At 45.3% G+C, this 19,015-nt stretch overlaps 1 protein-coding gene across 1 annotated transcript in view; it reads right to left on the bottom strand.

Annotated features, from left to right (window-relative positions):
• Positions 1-14,980: 14,980 nt before the first annotated feature.
• The window catches only part of LOC119394286 (uncharacterized), a 41,167-nt gene continuing 37,132 nt past the window's right edge, over positions 14,981-19,015 (bottom strand). Inside the window, exons 3-4 of the mRNA XM_049416053.1 lie at positions 15,389-15,427; positions 14,981-14,985 (exon numbers count right to left, since the gene is read on the bottom strand). Coding sequence (XP_049272010.1) covers positions 14,981-14,985; positions 15,389-15,427 — 44 coding nt within the window. The remainder of the gene's footprint in view (positions 14,986-15,388; positions 15,428-19,015) is intronic.

Below are 19,015 nucleotides of genomic sequence, written 5' to 3'. Positions count from 1 at the left end.
CCTGCATTCGCACTGGCCTAGACAGCAGACGTGCGATCGCCATGAGAAATCTATGATAAATAAATCCAGCACGCTTTTTATTATTTATGAGGAAGGGCATTTTGCTGTGAAATTAAGGAAAATAGTATTTAAATAGTACTCTTATTTATATACACTTGTTAAGTACACTACATCTTTTAGTGCGACCCAAGTGCATCTTGATATATGCACAAGGATCGAGGTGGCATTCAGGATCAGGGACCGAGCTCAGAAACCGTGTCATCCGTTGCTATTGGCCGGCCGGTTATCTCTAATGATATGTCCTGTATCAGGATTGGCTGAGACATTTACGAACTTTATTTAGCGGAAGAAGGCGTTTTTTTTATGAAATACCAGCCCAGAGCTCTTCAAAGGTCGAGACCCTCGGAGGCCACGGATGCCTCGGCGCGACCTTACGCGTTCCGGGGTTTATTTACAGCGGCCCTGGCAGGGCACTCGGTACCTATGCGGAGCGGCCTGCCATGCCACAGTGGCTTACGCACGCCGCCTGTAACCGGGGGTGGAAGCCAACGAAGCTGGCGCATGGCTGCATGTGCCACGCCGCCAGGGCTACTACGTCAGCAGACACCGCGGAACAAACATCTCGCGCAAGAGGGCTTAGTGTTGTGTGGGTCGGGGGTGTGAGGGAGGGATGCATAGGGTGGAGTCCTCCCCGCTTCACACACAGGCGCCGCCGGTGCTTGTGTGTAGCCGACTCTAGCCGCCCGCTGGCGCACGAGGGGTGGAATTAGACGAGCTGGCACAGCGAGCGCGGCGCTTGATGCGGTCCTCCTCGACATAGACGCGCGCGCGCGGTCTTGCGACGTCGAGAAGAGGCGGGAGAGGTTAGGAGTGCGGGGAAGTTGCGAGGAAGGTTCGGAATTGGCGAGGCGGGAGAAGGGGAGGCGAGGCCTCGGTGTGGCGGCGGCGGCGGCATCTCGCGCTGCACAGCAGGAAGAGACGTCAGCAGTATATAGGAGCGCGCCATGCCTTCGCTGCATGCAGGGCCCGCGCTGGCGGCAGCTTCCTTTGTATTAATTTCTTACATCCCGCGCGCGCCCCGCGAACAACACCTGGCCCTCTGCGCAAACTACGCCCCGTTATTTTATTTTCTTTTAGTTCGTCTCGCTTCTGTTGTCACGCACTTGGAAACAGAAGGCGCTCGCTTTCCCGCGGCTCGTGAAGAGAGCGAGCGCTCGGACAGTTTGTGTGTGTGTGTGTGTGTGTGTGTGTGTGTGTGTGTGTGTGTGTGTGTGTGTGTGTGTGTGTGTGTGTGTGTGTGTGTGTGTGTGTGTGTGTGTGTGTGTGTGTGTGTGTGTGTGTGTACATGAGCACGGTGCGAGCGCGAACTTCCTGCTCCACTCCGTGCGTGCGTGTGTGCGTGTGTGTGTGATCAGGGGTTCGGCTGCAGCTGCAGAAGTGTCACGAACCTCCCAACCACCGCCCGCCTGTGCTGCCGAGTCTGAAGCGGCTGCCATCGAGGCAGCGCCGGCGAACGATGGCGTGGCAACGTTCTGAGTTGATCTAACCCACTTTGCGCGAGGCGGGTGGAACTGGAGCTGGCTGCGTGCGTACACACTGAGGGGTGTGAAAAAAAAGAAAAAGAAAGAAAGTGGGCAAATAGTAACTGGCAGCACTGTCGCCTGAGGTTTGGTCATACCAACGTAATCTCAACATAAAAAAGAACGTTGTAACCAAAAGTAAAAGCACACATCAATCAATCGTGATAATAGATCATTAGAACGGACCAATGGCAAAATTAACTTCCGAGCAATACAGAAGCTCTTTTAATTCGGCTACTGGTTTTTACAGCTACGCTTGCACGTTTTCGTTGCACACGTGCGGCGCAGGTTGAGTAAACATGTTGACGACAGCTCTAAGCACAAATTCTCCAGCGTTGGGATAAGCGCACCTGGTTTCTTCGGAAGCTCTATGCGACAGAGTATCGTTTGTCTGTTTTATCTTGTCTCGTTGAAATGAAACAAATAACAGGTGTCGCGCGCGGTTATATATATTTGCCATTAATAACACCGGTGATGACAGTGGTCGTTCATTTCTCCACGTGCGTATATATAGTGCAGGTTAACTGGCGCCGTGCACTGCAGAGTCGCGACGATTATAGTCACAAAAATAAATAAATAAACGAATCTACAACACGTATATCATCGGTAGAACATAAGCCTAACAATGGGCGCCGCGTGCAAGACAAATGGCATTTACTGAGCATGCGCAAAGGTCCCGTAAACCAAAACGCTGACGTATGAAGGACCGTGCGCTGCCCTCATCTCAGCGTGTACATGAATGCTTTCAGCTATTAAGTAAACTGTAGCATCTACAACTCCTCGTTACCACCCGATTGCGCTTTGTTTCTTCCACTAGAAACTGAGAATGAAGTGACAGGAGCTCTCTTTTTTTTTTTGGGGGGGGGGGGGGGGCGGACGGTTGGTAAACTGCTCGTTCTGAAGCCACAGCGCAATGCAAAGTGGAAGCAGGCAGAGCGCAACGCTGCATATCCAATCTTCTATTCTTCATGGCAGGAAGCGCGTTGCTTCCGACATATCGCAATCTTACTGTTCGTCTATGCCAGTATTCCTTCAAAACGCGTGATAGACGCTTCAGCGTAATCCCGAAAAACTCACAGGGCGATGCGTACGAAGCAGAAACAGGTTATTAGTCAAATGCGTAAGTTTCACTCAAAGCAAACGTCTCGTGCAGATGGAAGGGCTGGCTTGAGTGTATTATTTATAGAACCTTTTGAGTAACGCGAACGTCATGAAATATGGCTTGCAGGCACATTCTCGGATATGGGCGTTGTGTGTCTTTTATTTAACATAATTTAACACACATATATACCAGTCCGAATAATAACTGTGTAGGTATACTAGAGTAAGGTGAATCCTATATCTCATATATATTTCAAAGTCGAGCGAATCAAGCTGCATGCATGTCGCTCCTTGTTTCGCAAGCACGTCCTTGCATTTATTATGCAAGTATTATTTATACAGAAAGAGGTGCGCGTAACTCAATAAATGGAGGCATGTCCAAGAAGCAAGGCCCAGGTGTGGCCTGTTTAACCGTGTTGTTATTGTATCTTGTTATTAATGTTTTGACGTGTATCGTGAAACTGCGGTCGCGACATACGTGATTATCTCTCGTGAATCTGTACCTTCGGCATCGTAAGGAATACACCGAGGCTTATATATGCGGTTTTCAAAGAAACAAGGTCCTCAGCGTTTGCGGCGGAAATTCGCTTGTCCAAGTATAACGCCACCGTAATACATCGCCTTCGCAGCCCGAAAGTAAATAAGCATTAATTGGTCAATGTTATACCCAGCGCGTAATGTAGGAAATACAAGAATATGAAACAATGCACAGAGAAACAAATTCGAGACGCTAGACTTGACATATAAGGCGTAAGAACTTACAGCATAACGTTTCTGGAATTACAGGTGAAAATGTTATTGTTTCACGTCGTCTGCAGGTCAAAACAGAATGCTTACACGAGTGAAAACATACCGTACCCCCCACATTAACAAAGAGCACTTCCGTTAGAATGATTTGATGAAGAAAGCTCAACCAATCTTAACACTGGACATATCATTAACAAAGACGGCCGGCCAATGACAAAAAAGGAAGAAAAATGCCACCAACGAAGGAAAAGTTACGTGAAAGTGGCCCCTCATTTTTATGCGCAAGCGGTTCAACGGCGCGGATCACGTCCTAATTACCGAGTACATTATGGCGGAACATAATTGCTCAGGAAGCCTCAAGTACGCGAAGGTTTCATAAGACCGATTTATTTCAATACCCGCTGTGGCCGTGCAGACATTCAAGGAGTATGATCAAGGCATAAAAAATTGCAAATTCAACACAGATAAGCGTAAGCAGTTGTACCAGCAAAGTCATACACCAAGTAGCACAGTAAAAAATATTCTTGAGGCTGCAGGACAGGGGCGTAGCCAAGGGGGGGTTGGGGGGGGTTCAAACCCCCCCGAAATTTTTCAATTTGGCTTGCGTATATAGGCACGCACACATACAAACGCACGCACGAACATACATAAAGTATGGTTGAACCCCCCCCCCCCCGAAAAAATTTCTGGCTACGCCCCTGCTGCAGGACTTATTCCTACCGAAGCACAGTAAATAAACTACAAGAAATCGGGCAGCTGCGCTCGAGTCACAAGAAAGAATAATTATTGTGCAGCGGTAAGGAACAGTATTATTAGGTCCACTTTGAGTACTTGTCAGCGTATAACAGCTTTTATGCAAGGTCGTGCGTAGAAAGGTGAAGTAAGCCCTTCGAGCTAAAGAAAAATGGTGAGGCCCAAATTAATTTTCGCGAAGCCTTAGAGGTAAATGATCCTTGCCCCATATAAATGTACACAACGACACTAAAACTTAAAGTAAGCAGAACTCGTATATTACTGACACCACGTACTCGAATGCACGAACTATGAGTAATACGAATCCGCTGCTCTTTCTCATATTGAATACGGTGGCACAAACTGTGGCGAACAATCATTCTTGTAAACATAACACATTGGGATGGAATATTAGAAGCTACTCTGCGCATTACGAAGACAATTAAAGTGAAACTAAGCAAAATCGCCAGGCGTTGCTCGATGCGCTCGTGCTCCCGCGGTCGCAATTCGCGGAAACGCGCCGCCTTGAACTGCTGGCGCCATCTAGCGGGTACTCCTCGAAGCTGTAGTTTGAGCGGCCGCCACCAGGCAGAGAGGGGGCGTTCGCATCGGAGGCGGAGCCTGCGCGCGGAGGCCACATAGCGATCGCTTGACGCGGGCCAATCGGAAGCGTATCCATCAATGTCGCCGCATAGACGGCCCCCTGCAATCCATCTCCTTCGGCCCCTCGGCGTCCGCGGTTTTTCTCTTTCCTTTTCTGGTCTTTTTTTCTAGTTCCTATCGCCTCCTCGCGAGGCTGTCTCTAACGTCGAACAAGGCTGAGAACACGGATCTACTGTTAACCTTGCTTACGAGTCGGCTCAGCGGAAAGTAGGTGGTACAGCGACGAGGACGTGAAAGCAGGAAAAAAAATCAATATAAAGTTCGTGTGAGTGCATTTATTTTTGTTGCCATGGGGACTGGACTCCTCGCTCACTTTCCTTTTCACTCTTAAGGGTACAACCAAAATATAAGCGCATGTTTCAGCGAATCTCTCATGCGATACTACATGTTCTCTATCCCACAGACAATGTAATAACATTAGTTGCAGATGGAAGAGCACGAAGGTATGCCGTGTAATCACTATACAACTCAGCATGAACTCGGTGTAACTGCAGAAAGTACAGATTGTTTTGACTAAGAAAACATTTCCTGGCGAAGATGAAAGCTCCAATAAGGATGGACGAGCACTATTGCAGCTGAACAATTTGATAAATTAAATTACACAAAACAGTCGTTAGCATCTCCACATTTTCAAGATGGATAACATTTCGAGAATTTTGAGGGCACTGACCGCAGTACAGCATTGGAAAGCGCCGTATGTAATTTTTGGAAGTAGCATAATCTGAAGCCAACTGTATTGACAGGACATGCACATATTTCTATACCGTGAAATGGCGTACCTGAATATGAAGATTAAGTCACACTGAAACGGTTACAAATTATACTGTTAAAATAAATGCCTGGACACTCAAGGTTGGGAAAGTACACGGGTAATAATACTTACATATTAGAGTTCTTTTATCTACAAGATGTTACTGCTTTCTGAGACTACTGCTTCCCATCTTCATTCCGTTCGGCATCCACGAACAAGTCGACAGAACTGTCCGGCAGTCATATTTAATGGGTCATTCTGTGGATGTGCTTATGTGGTCTGTATTTAACCTTATGACAATGCGAAACGTTCAACTATAGAGACAAATGAAGAAGCTGAAAAAAAGCCTACAAAATGATAACACAGGTATAAGACGTTAATTCATAAGTTGTCACTTCTTACTAAATATTCGAAAATTGCAAGCTTGGAGGCTTTGAATGTTAGGAATGGGTAAAATAAATATTTGAATAATTACACATACGTTTCTCTCTCTCTCTCTCTCTCTCTCTATATATATATATATATATATATATATATATATATGCGCGTTAGTAGTAGTTTAACAGGTAAGGTGTCGCGCTGCCTAGCTTCAGGAAGAGGATTCCATTCCCGGTTACGGTGGCGCCATTTCAATGGGGGCAAAATGCAAGGACACCCGTGCACTTATATGAAGGTGAACGTTAAATAACCAAAGGTGGTAAAAATTAATCTAGAAATTTAAATTACGACGTGCCTAATAATGATATCGTGGTTGCGGCCCGAAATAGCCTAAAATTTTCCCTTTTGTGAATCCGATTACATAGAACACATGATTATATAATCAGGAATAAAGATAAGAAATAAACATAGCGAGGGAAAACGATCTTCAAATTAATGTGGCCTATCAAAATTATGTGTGCGCTGTTAGTGGTGTTCGCCTCGTTTCACGCCGGGAATCGTAACACGCTCCGGTAGCGGTAACCGTACACATTTCTTATACAATGTGACTGTTGCTCGGAAGCATTGTGATGTAACTGTAACAAATGCATAGTTACGTCATCGTTTCACATTATGCAAAGGTAATTCTGTCATAATTATTTGTTCTGTAATAAAGCACGTTTCTTACATTTAAAATTTCTTATATGCGTCTTTGGTTGAATGGTACGAAGATATGTAGGCAATGTACCGAACAATTTTCTTTCGCAGCAAGTGAGACTGTCATATTCGCTATTCCAGTCGCACATGTGCACTCTGTCGGGTCCGGTAGAAAGATATACACCGAATAGGCTGGCTACAGCTTGCACTTTAATTATGCAGGAACTGATTAACAGTGTATACTGCCGACAGTGCTATAATACTGTACGTGTGAAGCAATCAGCGCGTTGTAAAGCAAGATTTTAACTTTTTTGGGAGAGTACACGTCCTTGTGTCCATGGCTACACTATTGAGGCAGAGCAATGCTTCGAATGAATATAGTCGATATGTTTAGCCTATGTCAAATGGTAGCGGAAAACCACACCAAATATTCACAAAAAACAGTGTCGACTAACTGTATTACGCCATCGTCAAACCATACACAAAGGCCCGCTACATCCTTTCTTTTTAACAGATACGCAGACAACTTTTGTTTTAGCTCACTGAAGGGATTCTCATCTCATCCGCCCGGGCATTTTGGCGCATACCTATTTATCTGCTATACATTTGACTTAATCTAATAGCTTGCGAAACTTATTCATGCGGTGAAGTGAATGCAATGAACACAGTGCTGCCTATATCTCGCGTATGAATGGCAAAATAATGACAAGTACAATGAACGAGCGCGTATATATATATATATATATATATATATATATATATATATATATATATATATCTGCAAAATTCACTAAATTGATTGGAAGGCACCACTCCTTCATTCCACTACATAGTAGAGACGATAGAGAAAAGGAAGGCAGGGAGGTTAACAAGAATGAAAAAATTCCGTTTGCTATCCCACAGTATAAGTTATAGGTTAGCTTCGAGTGAATAGGAGATAAAAAGAAATGCATAGACACCAGGTCCGTAGCCAGGGGGTGTGCCCTAGGGCCACCACCGAAATTTTGATCGAGGGGGTATTTTAATGAAAATAAATAATGAAAATAGGTCATTTTCTCAAGTAGTCGAGGCCTTCCGAAAGCGCCCCCCCCCCCCCCCCCCGAAAAAAATTCCTGGCTACGGGCCTGATAGATATACACAGAACACCGGCACACTATCAAAGCTGTTTCCAATTCAAACGATAACAGTGCAGGATAAATGTTTTCTGTAGCTATACTGATTGAATTGGTTGTGCGGGCTTGCCATGATTCGCATTTACAACATCGGTTACGTAGCTATCTGCGATCACAGCTTCTGGATTTGGCAATCCAAAGGGTTTGTTACACTTGTGTCTTCGAGACCGATGTGCAGAAAAACATGCTAAGCCTCACACACGCGATTTTTGACGTAATACGGACGTCTTTACGTTATTATAGGTTATCTCATCGACTAGTTTTAATATATCGAAGCCATGGTTGCTGACTTTATTCGTATTCTTTTATAATTAATTCTTTAGCAACACCGAGTAATTAATTGCTGATGCAATTTGTCATATACCTCATTAGAGTTCAGTTTCTCACTCAGAATCCGAGGATCATTGACTATAAAACGCCGACGATCAAGGCTGTGATGACGCACGACTCTGAAGCAGCACTGAAAGGAATCTATCGACACCTGAACGTATTTGAGCTGCTCTGTAGCGAGATTTTTGCCACAGCCTTACCAACTATGAGAAACATACTGCAAACGTGTATCGCATAACCTTATTAAAGTAAAGTGTTATGTGGGTGACACGAGTGCATATGTTGGCGTTAAAAGTGGCAATGCCATGCTGGTGTTCAAATGTCAACAACAATAAAAACAACTAGTATTAATAATACAAGGCAGATCTATTTATCTAGAGAGCTCCATTGAACACTGTAGTTGACCAATCGAGCGATTGATCTAAGCGGCGAGATTAAGCTTCTCAGATGGAATCAACGTTGCATATTACACGCACTTGGCCTATATTTCTGTAAATTCCACATCAGAGGACGCTTGCACTAAGCCGCGCAAGGCTTGAAGAGCGAAACTGGACGATTCTGAAGACTAATCTGGTTGCATCTAGATTGTTTCTATAGGCCTTAGCTTGGTGATGCAGGTTGTTTATACGTTGATTCTCAGCGCAGAGAGGTTCGAGTTGAATCACACAGTCACAGGCACGACATGGATGTCCAAATTCCAGAGACAGAACCTCGCGCTGAAACCAAGCGTTCGCATCTCTCATAGATCTCCGGGCAGGTCATCGTTGGCGCAGGCCTTCCATCGCTTCGGGGTCTTCTCGCAGCCGCCGTTGCCTTTCCCGTTCCCTAGTATTGGAGAGTTTTAGCAACTTACGGAAGTACGGTACGCAAATACGGTAAGGACGTACGGTAGCGTTCCTCCTTTCCCGCTGGTTGTGCTTTGGCCGCTCAACGACCGGGAAAGGAGGAGCGGTACCGTACGTACTGCCTTACCGTATTTCCGTAACTTGCTAAAAGACTCTATTGTCTCCTTGTACGTATTCGCGGTCTTCGGCTCGCGACCGTCGCTTCGCAGCCATTTGTTGGGCTAATTGTTGCCTTCTTCCTTTTTAGTGGAAGTTTTGTGTAGCGGTATTTACCCAGTTTCTGTGGCACATAGTCGAGTCGTTTATGATGATGATGCTTTTCTTATAGGCCGCACAGTGGCATATACCCGTTTGATGACGATGGTTTTCTTCATTTTTAGTGTACCAGTGGTGAGAAGTGGAATTTACCCAATGTCTGTGGCTATAGTGAACTATAGAACCAGCTTTCTAGTGGCGCGAACGGGAGGGTTCAGGCGTTCCTCTTGGCGAAGAAAAGTCCAGGTGGCGCCAGTGCAACTTTTTATAGTCGCACCGCCCCCTCTGCTGTAGGCGCTTGCGCGCGTTTCTTGTGTGCATTTCTCCGCGTTCCGCGTCGTTGTAGCGGTGCCGAGCATATTTCAGACGCCAGTGATACACCAGACACGGCCGCTCAATCTTTTTTATTTAGCGGCCGTGCACCAGCTCACGGCGTCTCACCGTTCTTCGACGGCGGCGCCGAGCAGTGCTGTCGGCACTGGACGCTTGTAAAAAAAAATAATAATAACTGCGGGGTGGCAACAAAAAAGAGCAACGCATAGTAAGTCCACTATAGGCGAACGCATCGGGGCGCTAGAAAAAAGTGCAGCCGCGATCCTTGCGGCGAGGAGACGCGTTCGGTTTCAGCCGCTGCATTGTCAGGCTCCTCCGTTCGCACCACTAGAATACATGTTCTAGTTCACTATATCTGTGGCGCATACCCATTTATGATGATGATGGCTTTTGATACGAGGTGAACAAGGGACGATTTCCTAAACATCTTCGCTGTTAAAAAAGCAATAAAATGTGAAAATGCGAGCGCATATAGCAAAAGGTCATTTTTGACATTCCCGTGCACAGTGTGTCATTGCCTAATTATATGTAGTAATGTGTTACACAGCGACATAGAAAAGGCTGTGTACGTATTTGGAGAAACGGTTAAAAGGTTGGCACATACATATCAACATACTAGCCATCCATTAACAGTAGAGGTTTAAAGGCAGAAGACAGATGAATAGGAAGAACAATGCTGACGATTGCGCAAGGAAGTTTGCACACAATTAAATTGGAAGTCCACCACAAGTTTGCAACATCACTTGGCTTATTAAAACGAAACTGAAGAAAAAAGTACAACACCCTTCACCAAATACAGGTTTTTTGGCAGCAAGGTCAAGATGATTCGAACGACACCCAATTCCCATTCCGCTTTTTTAAAGCTAGCATTGAGTCCTGTTTTGCTATTATATGACAAATTATAGCAGCCATGGTGCACTTTTTGTGGACCAGACTGGAAACGCTGTCAATAAGATGCAAAATCTGTGAAAGGTAAATAGCACAGAAATAACAAACAGCAAATAAAGGGCGAAACCGTTTCTGCGCTGATTATGCATATTATCCATACACTACCCGATTACCTATAAAAGAAAGTATACTAGTAAAACTACTGCAATTATAAAAACAACTGACGCGCCCGAAATATACTGTTTTCTCGGCCCTACAATTTTTGACAGCAGATCGGCACTGGTGGATATATGACATATAATGTTCAACGAAATAATCATTATGCCTATCACAACCCTTGAACTAGGAATGAAGTCGCCGGGCGTATTTCAAGGACTGACGTATCCTTCCCACGAACACCTCACGAAAGCACGGAAAGTTAATGGGAGACCTTTGGTGCGCCCGTGCTTCTCTATAATTTTCCCCGAGTTTAGTTGAAAGCCGAATGTACTTTACTATAAAGTAACTCGCCGAAGTGCGCATTCATCTGTTTCATTAGATGAAGTTTGCGTTGGCTGAAACACAGCCTGTCTCTCTATATAGCTTTATAGATACGTATATGAATGAACCGTTTTTGTACATACATGGCAGTTTATAATGACATATCTGAGCGGCATAGTGCCTACTATACGCTGACAAGAACGAAAAAGAATTCTTTCTAGTGGGTGCATTGTCACTTTATCAGAGCGAATACGTAACTATATGCCTTTCCTGACAAGAAACACTTGCTGCAGTGTCTGAATGATAAATAACAAAAGTCTCTCCGAAGCTCTTGGTCGCGGGTTCGATTTATGAAGGCGGGCATCGCACTCCACTAAAGAGTAATTAACCTTTCGACGTCACATTATGACGCAGGTGGTCTTGCGTAAGGTGCTTCACGACGGTGACTTAGCGAAAGTGATGTGTATCAATGGTTAATACGACCTCCGTTGTGCATCTTCGAAGAGCTCACGTGAAAAACTGTAACGCGAGCAATAGTGACTGACAGGAGAGCGAACCTGCAGTCCCGGATGCGTTCGTGTTTGATGCAATGGCCGGAACCATTTACACCGCGCGACTCACATGAACATGGCAGAGTATTCTCTCACAAGCAGTGGCAACAGCGGAGTAGTTAAGGATTTACTATACAAGACAATTCTGCCAAATGAGCGAGAGACTCCTCCGAGCTTAATTTTGCCATCATTTGTGCATAAATTTCGTAAACGAGCGCTCTCGAGAAAACCGAAGAAGACCAGTTTGGCACAATGTCGTCCACGAGGAGACGCTGTTGTGCGCCTTTATAGACTTGAATGAGCGCACAATAGAGCCGCGCGAAAACCGCCCCCACGGACGGCGGAGCAATCATAAAGACCAGTACAGACCTCCAAATTTCCGAGGGGCCCCCCTTCTTCGAATGGACGTCCCTCAAGATTCCACAGTCGCTCGGCTCGGTTTGCTTTTGTGTCAGCGGTCCAGAAACGAATCGCGCCGCGCTGCCTGTAGCCACCGTCTCTCAAGGGACTGGTGGCGACCAGTACAGATAAGGCAACGGAAAGGCCAGAGAGTACGCGACGTCTATAATTACATAATCTTCGTGCACGCTGGAGTGGTTTCCGACCGGAGCACAATGAAGGCCGCTAGGGGGCCAAAAAAGCGCGCTCGCGCGCGCTCACGAACAGCAACGCCCTCTCTGATGCTCGCTTCTGTCCCTCCTTTCACTCTCTCTCCGTTCCCACTCGTCCTCGTGCTGCACCGACCGAAAACTTCCCAAACGCTCCCATCCCCCTCCCCTTTCCTCTAGAGGAGGGGTGCACGGTGCGGGCAACAAAAGAGGTCGCATGCAATGAAACGTACCCCGCTGGCCACCAAACAGCACGGACGAAAAACATAATAACAAATAGAAAAGCACTGAGGAATATGAACGAAGCGACTAGCATTGGAGGGAAAGAACAGGGTAAAAAAAAAAAAAAACAGAGACGAGCGAAGTTTCAATACAGCCGCCTCGAAGAGGAGCCGCCAAGCAGGGGGGTGGGTGGGGGTCGAGTTCTCTACCATATAATCAAATACATCTCCGACAGGGCCAGCATCGGCCAGGCAGTGCGGCGCGGTAAAAGCCTGCTAGACCAGGACAGGCCGGGCCGCGCCTGAAGCCCGGCAGTCGAGCCAAGGGTACGAAGGAAAATTTCAGGAGGGGGAAGGGGGGGCGCTGGCTCGGAACCCTGCAATCCAATGCCGCTAGCTGGGAAGTCCACTCTATCCCCCTTCTTTCCTTAGCGGCTACCCCCTCCCCCTGTAGCCGGCTCGTTCGGAACGGCGCCGCTGCGGACAGCACTGGCGGGCGGCTTCGAGCGCGCTCTCTTGCGTGCACGATGCGGCGTCGGCGCCGAGCAACGCGGCGCCGCCACCGCCGCTGGCGATAGACCGACTCCCTCCCTCCACTCCGTCCGACGCGCGCGTTATGTGCACGCACGCACGGGCGTCTGGGTGGCTGGATGCGGCGGCGTGTCATTGTTCTCTACTCGCGCCGTGGCATTGTTCTTGTCCTCCCCTCTGCACGGCCTCTTTTCGTGCAGTCGCGATTGACAAAAGCCGGTTGCTAGCTCTTTTTCGCTCGTCTAGTCTTCGTCCAACCAGCTCCACAAAAGTTGGCAGGCGGGCGGGCGGGTTTTCCTCGTCTGTGACGCAACGGACTCCCCACTCCCACACACGAACGCAAGCTTGCAACGTGAGGCGGCGTCAAAGAGCCACCCTGTCAGGCGGCTTTATAATGTGACACACTGTTTCCAAACGAACCAGCTGGTCACACGCACACAAACAAAAACGAGACAAGGTCTTAGAGAAGTTGTAACTCAATTTGCTTGGACATTTGCGGTGAAACATATACGTTTGCGCGCCCTAAAGGACAAGATATAACGCGCGAAGCGAACTCTCTGAGCTTACCAGAACGGTTCCTCAGGGTGTCGTGTTAAAGGTAGAAGTGGGCAACGAGAATTACGGAATTATATCGCGCTGATGTTGTCGCGTAGTAGGAAATACGAACAGGATGTTGCGTGGAAGACGTCAGTAAAGTTTACTGACGCTTCCTGAAGTGTACTAAACTTCAGGAAGCCAATTCAATTTGGATTGCGAACGATATCTTTCTGTTGTGGACCTGTTATATTATCTTTCGTGTAATGCCTTCACACATTATACTTTTATTTTTTAGTACATATTTCCGTTCATGAGTTCAGTTGAATCTTCTGCAATAATTGATGTATTACCTTGTTAAGGTGTTCCTGTATATTTATATCAGTTATGTACTTTCTATGTATTTACCCCCTTACACAATGCCAACGAGGGTCCTGTAAGGTACTGATAAATAAATAAATGAATAAATAAATAAATAAACTGATACACTGCCTTGTCGTTCTAAACGGAAATGTGTAATTTGTAAAGAAACAACAGTCGTAACTAGTGCCTGTTGTGTTAATTAGAAAGGAGTTTTCTGACTGCACTCTGGCTCCTACATGGGAGGTGTATAATTCACGTAAATTAATACGCTATAGAGACCACATATATCTTTTAATTATTGTACAAAGACAGCAACAAAACTTAACTTCCATCCTCCGTTACGCACAAAGCAGAATTTTTTTTTTGTTGTTCATATGGCGGATAAACCTTACTGTACTGGAAAGACGCAATTACAATCTCGAGTGGCGATTCCCAACAATGCGGTCATTTTATGTGTGCGCTCTTGTCTTGTTACTTGGCATAACAATTCGTAAATGTGCTTTGTGCAAAGGCGTGACGGGTTCGGAAGAGTGGTTCTGCACTCGCGCTATCTCTCAAAGCTAGTGTGATTTAGCGTGTTAAGTGCCGGGTGCAGAAAGTAGCAAATCTCTCGTTCATGCTTCGCTGAGATGTCAAATACGTCCACCTAGGCGGAAGTGTGAATGGGGCAGGAAAGGGTAAGGACATTGCTTTTCTCCATACGCACGCGCAAGGCCCGCACGAACCCTTTACTTTTTGAGGAGGCACGCTTGGCACAAACGTAACTGCAATTACTGCAGAGAAGCTAAATGCACGCGTGTAACGCAATAAATTGTATATAATCTTTCCCCTTTCTTTCTTGTTCTTTTTTTCGCATGGCATAATGAGGCGATAACGGTGGGGAAAACGAAAGATACTTTATAGCTAGCGGGTGGTGTTATTTATGGGCAAGAGGCAGTTAACTACACGTTTAGCCGAAGCTAGAGCCGTAAAAAGAAAAGAACGAAAGAGGAACAAGGAATAGTAATGAATGCGGGAGGTGGGGGGCAGTGGTTAGTGCTCGAAAAATAAAGGGGCCGCCGTCTTCTGCAGCCCATAAAGAAGTGAGGAAGGGAGTAAAAGAATACAAAATAGAGGAGTCAGGACGTTCAGCGGGAGTTAGAACGATTGTTTGTAGAGAGAAAGTAGGTGTCGTCGGTTATACTGATATATGATATGTCGAATGGTTACACCTCAGAGAGCTCAATCTGAAAGAATGGAGGTACATGTATGAAGGCATTTCCTTTTCGTGGACGTCTCCAAACAACGGTAACATGTAAATTAAATATAACCAATATGTAATCTAAAAAAAAAACGAAATAAGATGAGCTTATCGGCTCTGCCTAGAAGCAAGATTTGTGCAGCTCGCGGAAGTCACTCACTTTATAGCCGTGGTGTTAACGAACTTCAGTACGTCTTCGTGCCACTTCGCAGTTTCGTTTAGTTGGTCTCGATTTGCTGTTTCTACGAGCAACAGGCCCTTTGTGAACACCTCATTATGTCGAACGTCCTATCAATGCTAATTTGCCTGCTTTCTTACTTTCTTTTTTTTCGGAAGGATTGCGCCATTAGGCACACACACATATAGATAAATATTGGAAATGGACTTACACGGAAGAGACAAGGACAGGAAGACGCCCCATAACATGCCTAGAAAAGAGGAGTGATGGTGATGGTTAGCACTACTAATAATTATTAAAGATGCAACAAATTCATCAAGATTGCGTGAAAGATTGCGTAATTGCGTGGCATTTACATAACTGGAACTAGAATCAGTAGGGTAGGTCAGACGAATATGCACCTGTTTATGGAAAAAAAAAAAAGGAAACGAATGGAAAACAAAGAAAAGGAGGAAGGGTTCTGAAGAGTACATAGACATCGCCACGTAGTCTTCACATTGAAGATCGAGAGCGCAATCATTGTTAGTTTAAACGCTCAGTTTGCAATCGATTGTCGTGTATAATTTGGTTTGTGCAATTGTGTCTAATCCTGCGTGAGGCGAAACTAAGTAAATCCCCACGAGGATGGCTTGGTGGGCTAAATGGCATTGAATCTTAGAAAGGTTACAGCGCACGCAGACCACGACAGAGTGAAACGCTGTGTCTTCATTCTTCTTCACTCTCTCGCAGTCTGTGTGCGCTGCAACCTTTCTAAGTAAATCCCCTCACATTCAAACTGCCTGGACCTCCCTGCCCCCTCCCCCTACCCCCCGCTCCGCCCTCCCATGCTTTCTTTCTTTTCCTTCGTGCACACAGTCGCTTGAAGAGAAACTTTAACGTGCGAGATTGTTGTGGAGGAGGAGAAATTCTTGATTGCCATATGCAAACGGTGTACATTGAAGAGTGCGTAGGTATTAACGAAGATGGCAGCCACTGCCATGCAACTCAATTGTATGGTACAAGCTGAAAGCTGTGAAGGCAAGTGGCGGTACGTTTACTTCAGAGCACCATAGCTGGTGTGACATTTCAGTGTGAATGTTACGACGGGAGTCCAAAAAGGCAATAATGATTTTTGTGCTGGAGGAGGGGGGGGGAGGACTAGTGAGCCCTTTAAACGTGTTGACATGACTTTGAGCCCTTGAATACTTTCTCCAGCATTGGATAAAGAAAGATAAATAGAACTAGATCTAGAAATATGAAACAGTAACGAGGACTGACAAAAAAAAAATCAATTTCCTAGACTACATCACTGCGAAAGGCACATAAATTAACAGTGTTATAGTTCTGACGACATGCCAGTGGGCTCCAAGATTGTTCTTGATATGAAAAAGGAAGAAGGAAAAGTTGCCAGAGACACGTAAATCTGACAGCATTAGCAGCAACACAGTGCTATTTCTCGTAATAACTCAATATGACCAGGATTTCGGGACATATGCATGTACCGCCATCTCTCGTCGGTGTCTGAGGTGGCCTGCCATAACTGAATAGGAAATAGGCGAAAAAAAAAAGGTCTATTTAACGAAAAAAGTTAGTTGTGAAAAACGATTCCAGTTTCTAAACAGTAAGACTTATTTGAACATTCTGTTAAAATTACTGTGTCGCACCACAAACCGCGTTGCTTCTCGGGGTGTTTAAAATTTTACAATGGGGCCCCATGTGTTTCTAATGGGCTGTGTTCAATTGTCCTGTTAAACCACACGCTTTGTAGTGCAATACTGCAATTTTACCAAAACGTTACAGTAGGTCTCTACTGTACAGAACCCCGAGTCGTTTTTGATAGCTTGCTTTTTTTCAAGAGAGATGATTTTTTTTTTCGCCCATTTCCCATTCAGTTATGGCAGGACGCCGTTGCTACCACCAAGAGATGGCGCCACGCACAAATATTCCCAAATCCTGGGAATACGGTGTAATGAATGTGAACCACTTGAAGTACGAGAGACCGAATGATAACTAAAGAGAAAACGCAAAACCACCTCGGAGAGTGAAAAACCAAAGACATAAGACCTGGAATCTCGACAGATAGAGTAGAGATGGAACGACTGATAAAATTGTTGCATGATTATAATACCCGTACGACGTAGGCACCAGAAATAACATTCAGTAGTTAAGGCTTTAAGTTCCTAAAGGACATTTTTTTTTCGGCGGAGCTACCACACATCCTGATGATGTCGATAACAGTGACTTCTAAATTGAGCAATTTTAAGGTAATGAAAAAAATTGGGGGACGCTTAAGCTTCGCTTTTAAGAGTTGAACACGATAGCAATATCCGGCCCCATCCTCATCGTGCTCTGTTTCGCTTGTCATCACACACACACACACACACACACACACACACACACACACACACACACACACACACACGCACGCACGCACGCACGCACGCACACACACACACACGCACGCACAACCACACACACACACACACACACACACACACACACGCACGCACACACACGCTCTCACACACACACACACACACACACACACACACACACACACACACACACACACACGCACGCACGCACGCATCTTAACAAATCTGATCTGTGTTCAAGGCCAGTTAAATGTAGAAGTAAGTGTACTACAGTGCGGTTAGCTTGAGTTTGTTGCTGTCTTTTACAACGTTGCAACCGACCATAGAATCTTCGGCCATTGCATGTTGAATATGAAGCCCAGAAGCAACATGGCGCCTGTCATGTCGAAGCCGTTGGAATTTTTAATTTAATTTTGCTATAACATGCAACTAGGGGATAATATAAGTTTTGTTAACAGTCGTGTATAAAATATTTTTTTTCACTATAGAATCTATTGCAAATGTTGCATGCATACTTCACTGCGCACGATTCGCCGTCAAGTGCACGCATTACTCAGTCTATTGCGTTCTAGCGAAGGCATTAGGTGACGAATGGCATTAAGGCAAATGTCATATTATTCCCCATTGTGGCACCGCGCCAGTGACATGAAATCTTAAGGCATTCAGAAGTTAATGCCATTTTTTGTGCCCGTGTGGCACGTGTATAAATGATCATTCAAATCCTATGATTAATTCTACAAAAGTATGAGAAAAATGCAAGCATGTGTCAGGTTCTAACGTGCAAGTGAATTAGATCTTGGTAGAAACCAGACCTACTTGATAATGGACACAAACACCTTATTTACGATTTGTTATTACTTTTCTTGTAGTAGAACAATTTACTGAAGGATGGTGTGTGAATAACAGCATTTATGCCTAGCAAATGGAAGACGCCGATATGACCTAGTGACGAGCACTACAGTGAACATTCAAATGGAAAGCTGCAGTTAAGGAGGAAAAATATGCCAAGTATATAAAACATGACACGGATGTTCAACAATACAATATTCTAAGTTTCACTACATCCTTTTAATTGTTCATGATTAGACAGGCAAATGTAAAGTCTTACATGAACCTCTCGAGACTACCTGAACATTATACTTCGCATTCTCTTCAATGGTTCTAAAACTGCTCCGTAGCAATTACGTAATATAGTTATCACGCATATTAAGACAAATGCGTGTGGACCTGCACGAAAGCAGATTCGTCGTACTCACGCCGTTATTGTCTAGAAGGGTTGCACCGATTCGGTTTTGACTGCTGTGTAGTAATCTGACAAGGAAAATCAAACGTGAGGTGTCTTTCTAATACCGCAAGAAGGTATGAAACTCCGAAGCATGAACATGACCACCACAAAGTGATGTGAAACCTTCAGACCTATTATGCAAACAAAATCGGTGTCAATCATCACATTATATGAGTAGATGGTGATCTTGCATTGAGCC

This window comes from Rhipicephalus sanguineus, chromosome 5 (genome assembly GCF_013339695.2).
Source record: "Rhipicephalus sanguineus isolate Rsan-2018 chromosome 5, BIME_Rsan_1.4, whole genome shotgun sequence".
In the NCBI taxonomy this organism is placed as follows: domain Eukaryota; kingdom Metazoa; phylum Arthropoda; class Arachnida; order Ixodida; family Ixodidae; genus Rhipicephalus; species Rhipicephalus sanguineus.
Note: the sequence above shows the minus strand (reverse complement) of the source record. Positions and strands in the feature narration are given on the sequence as shown.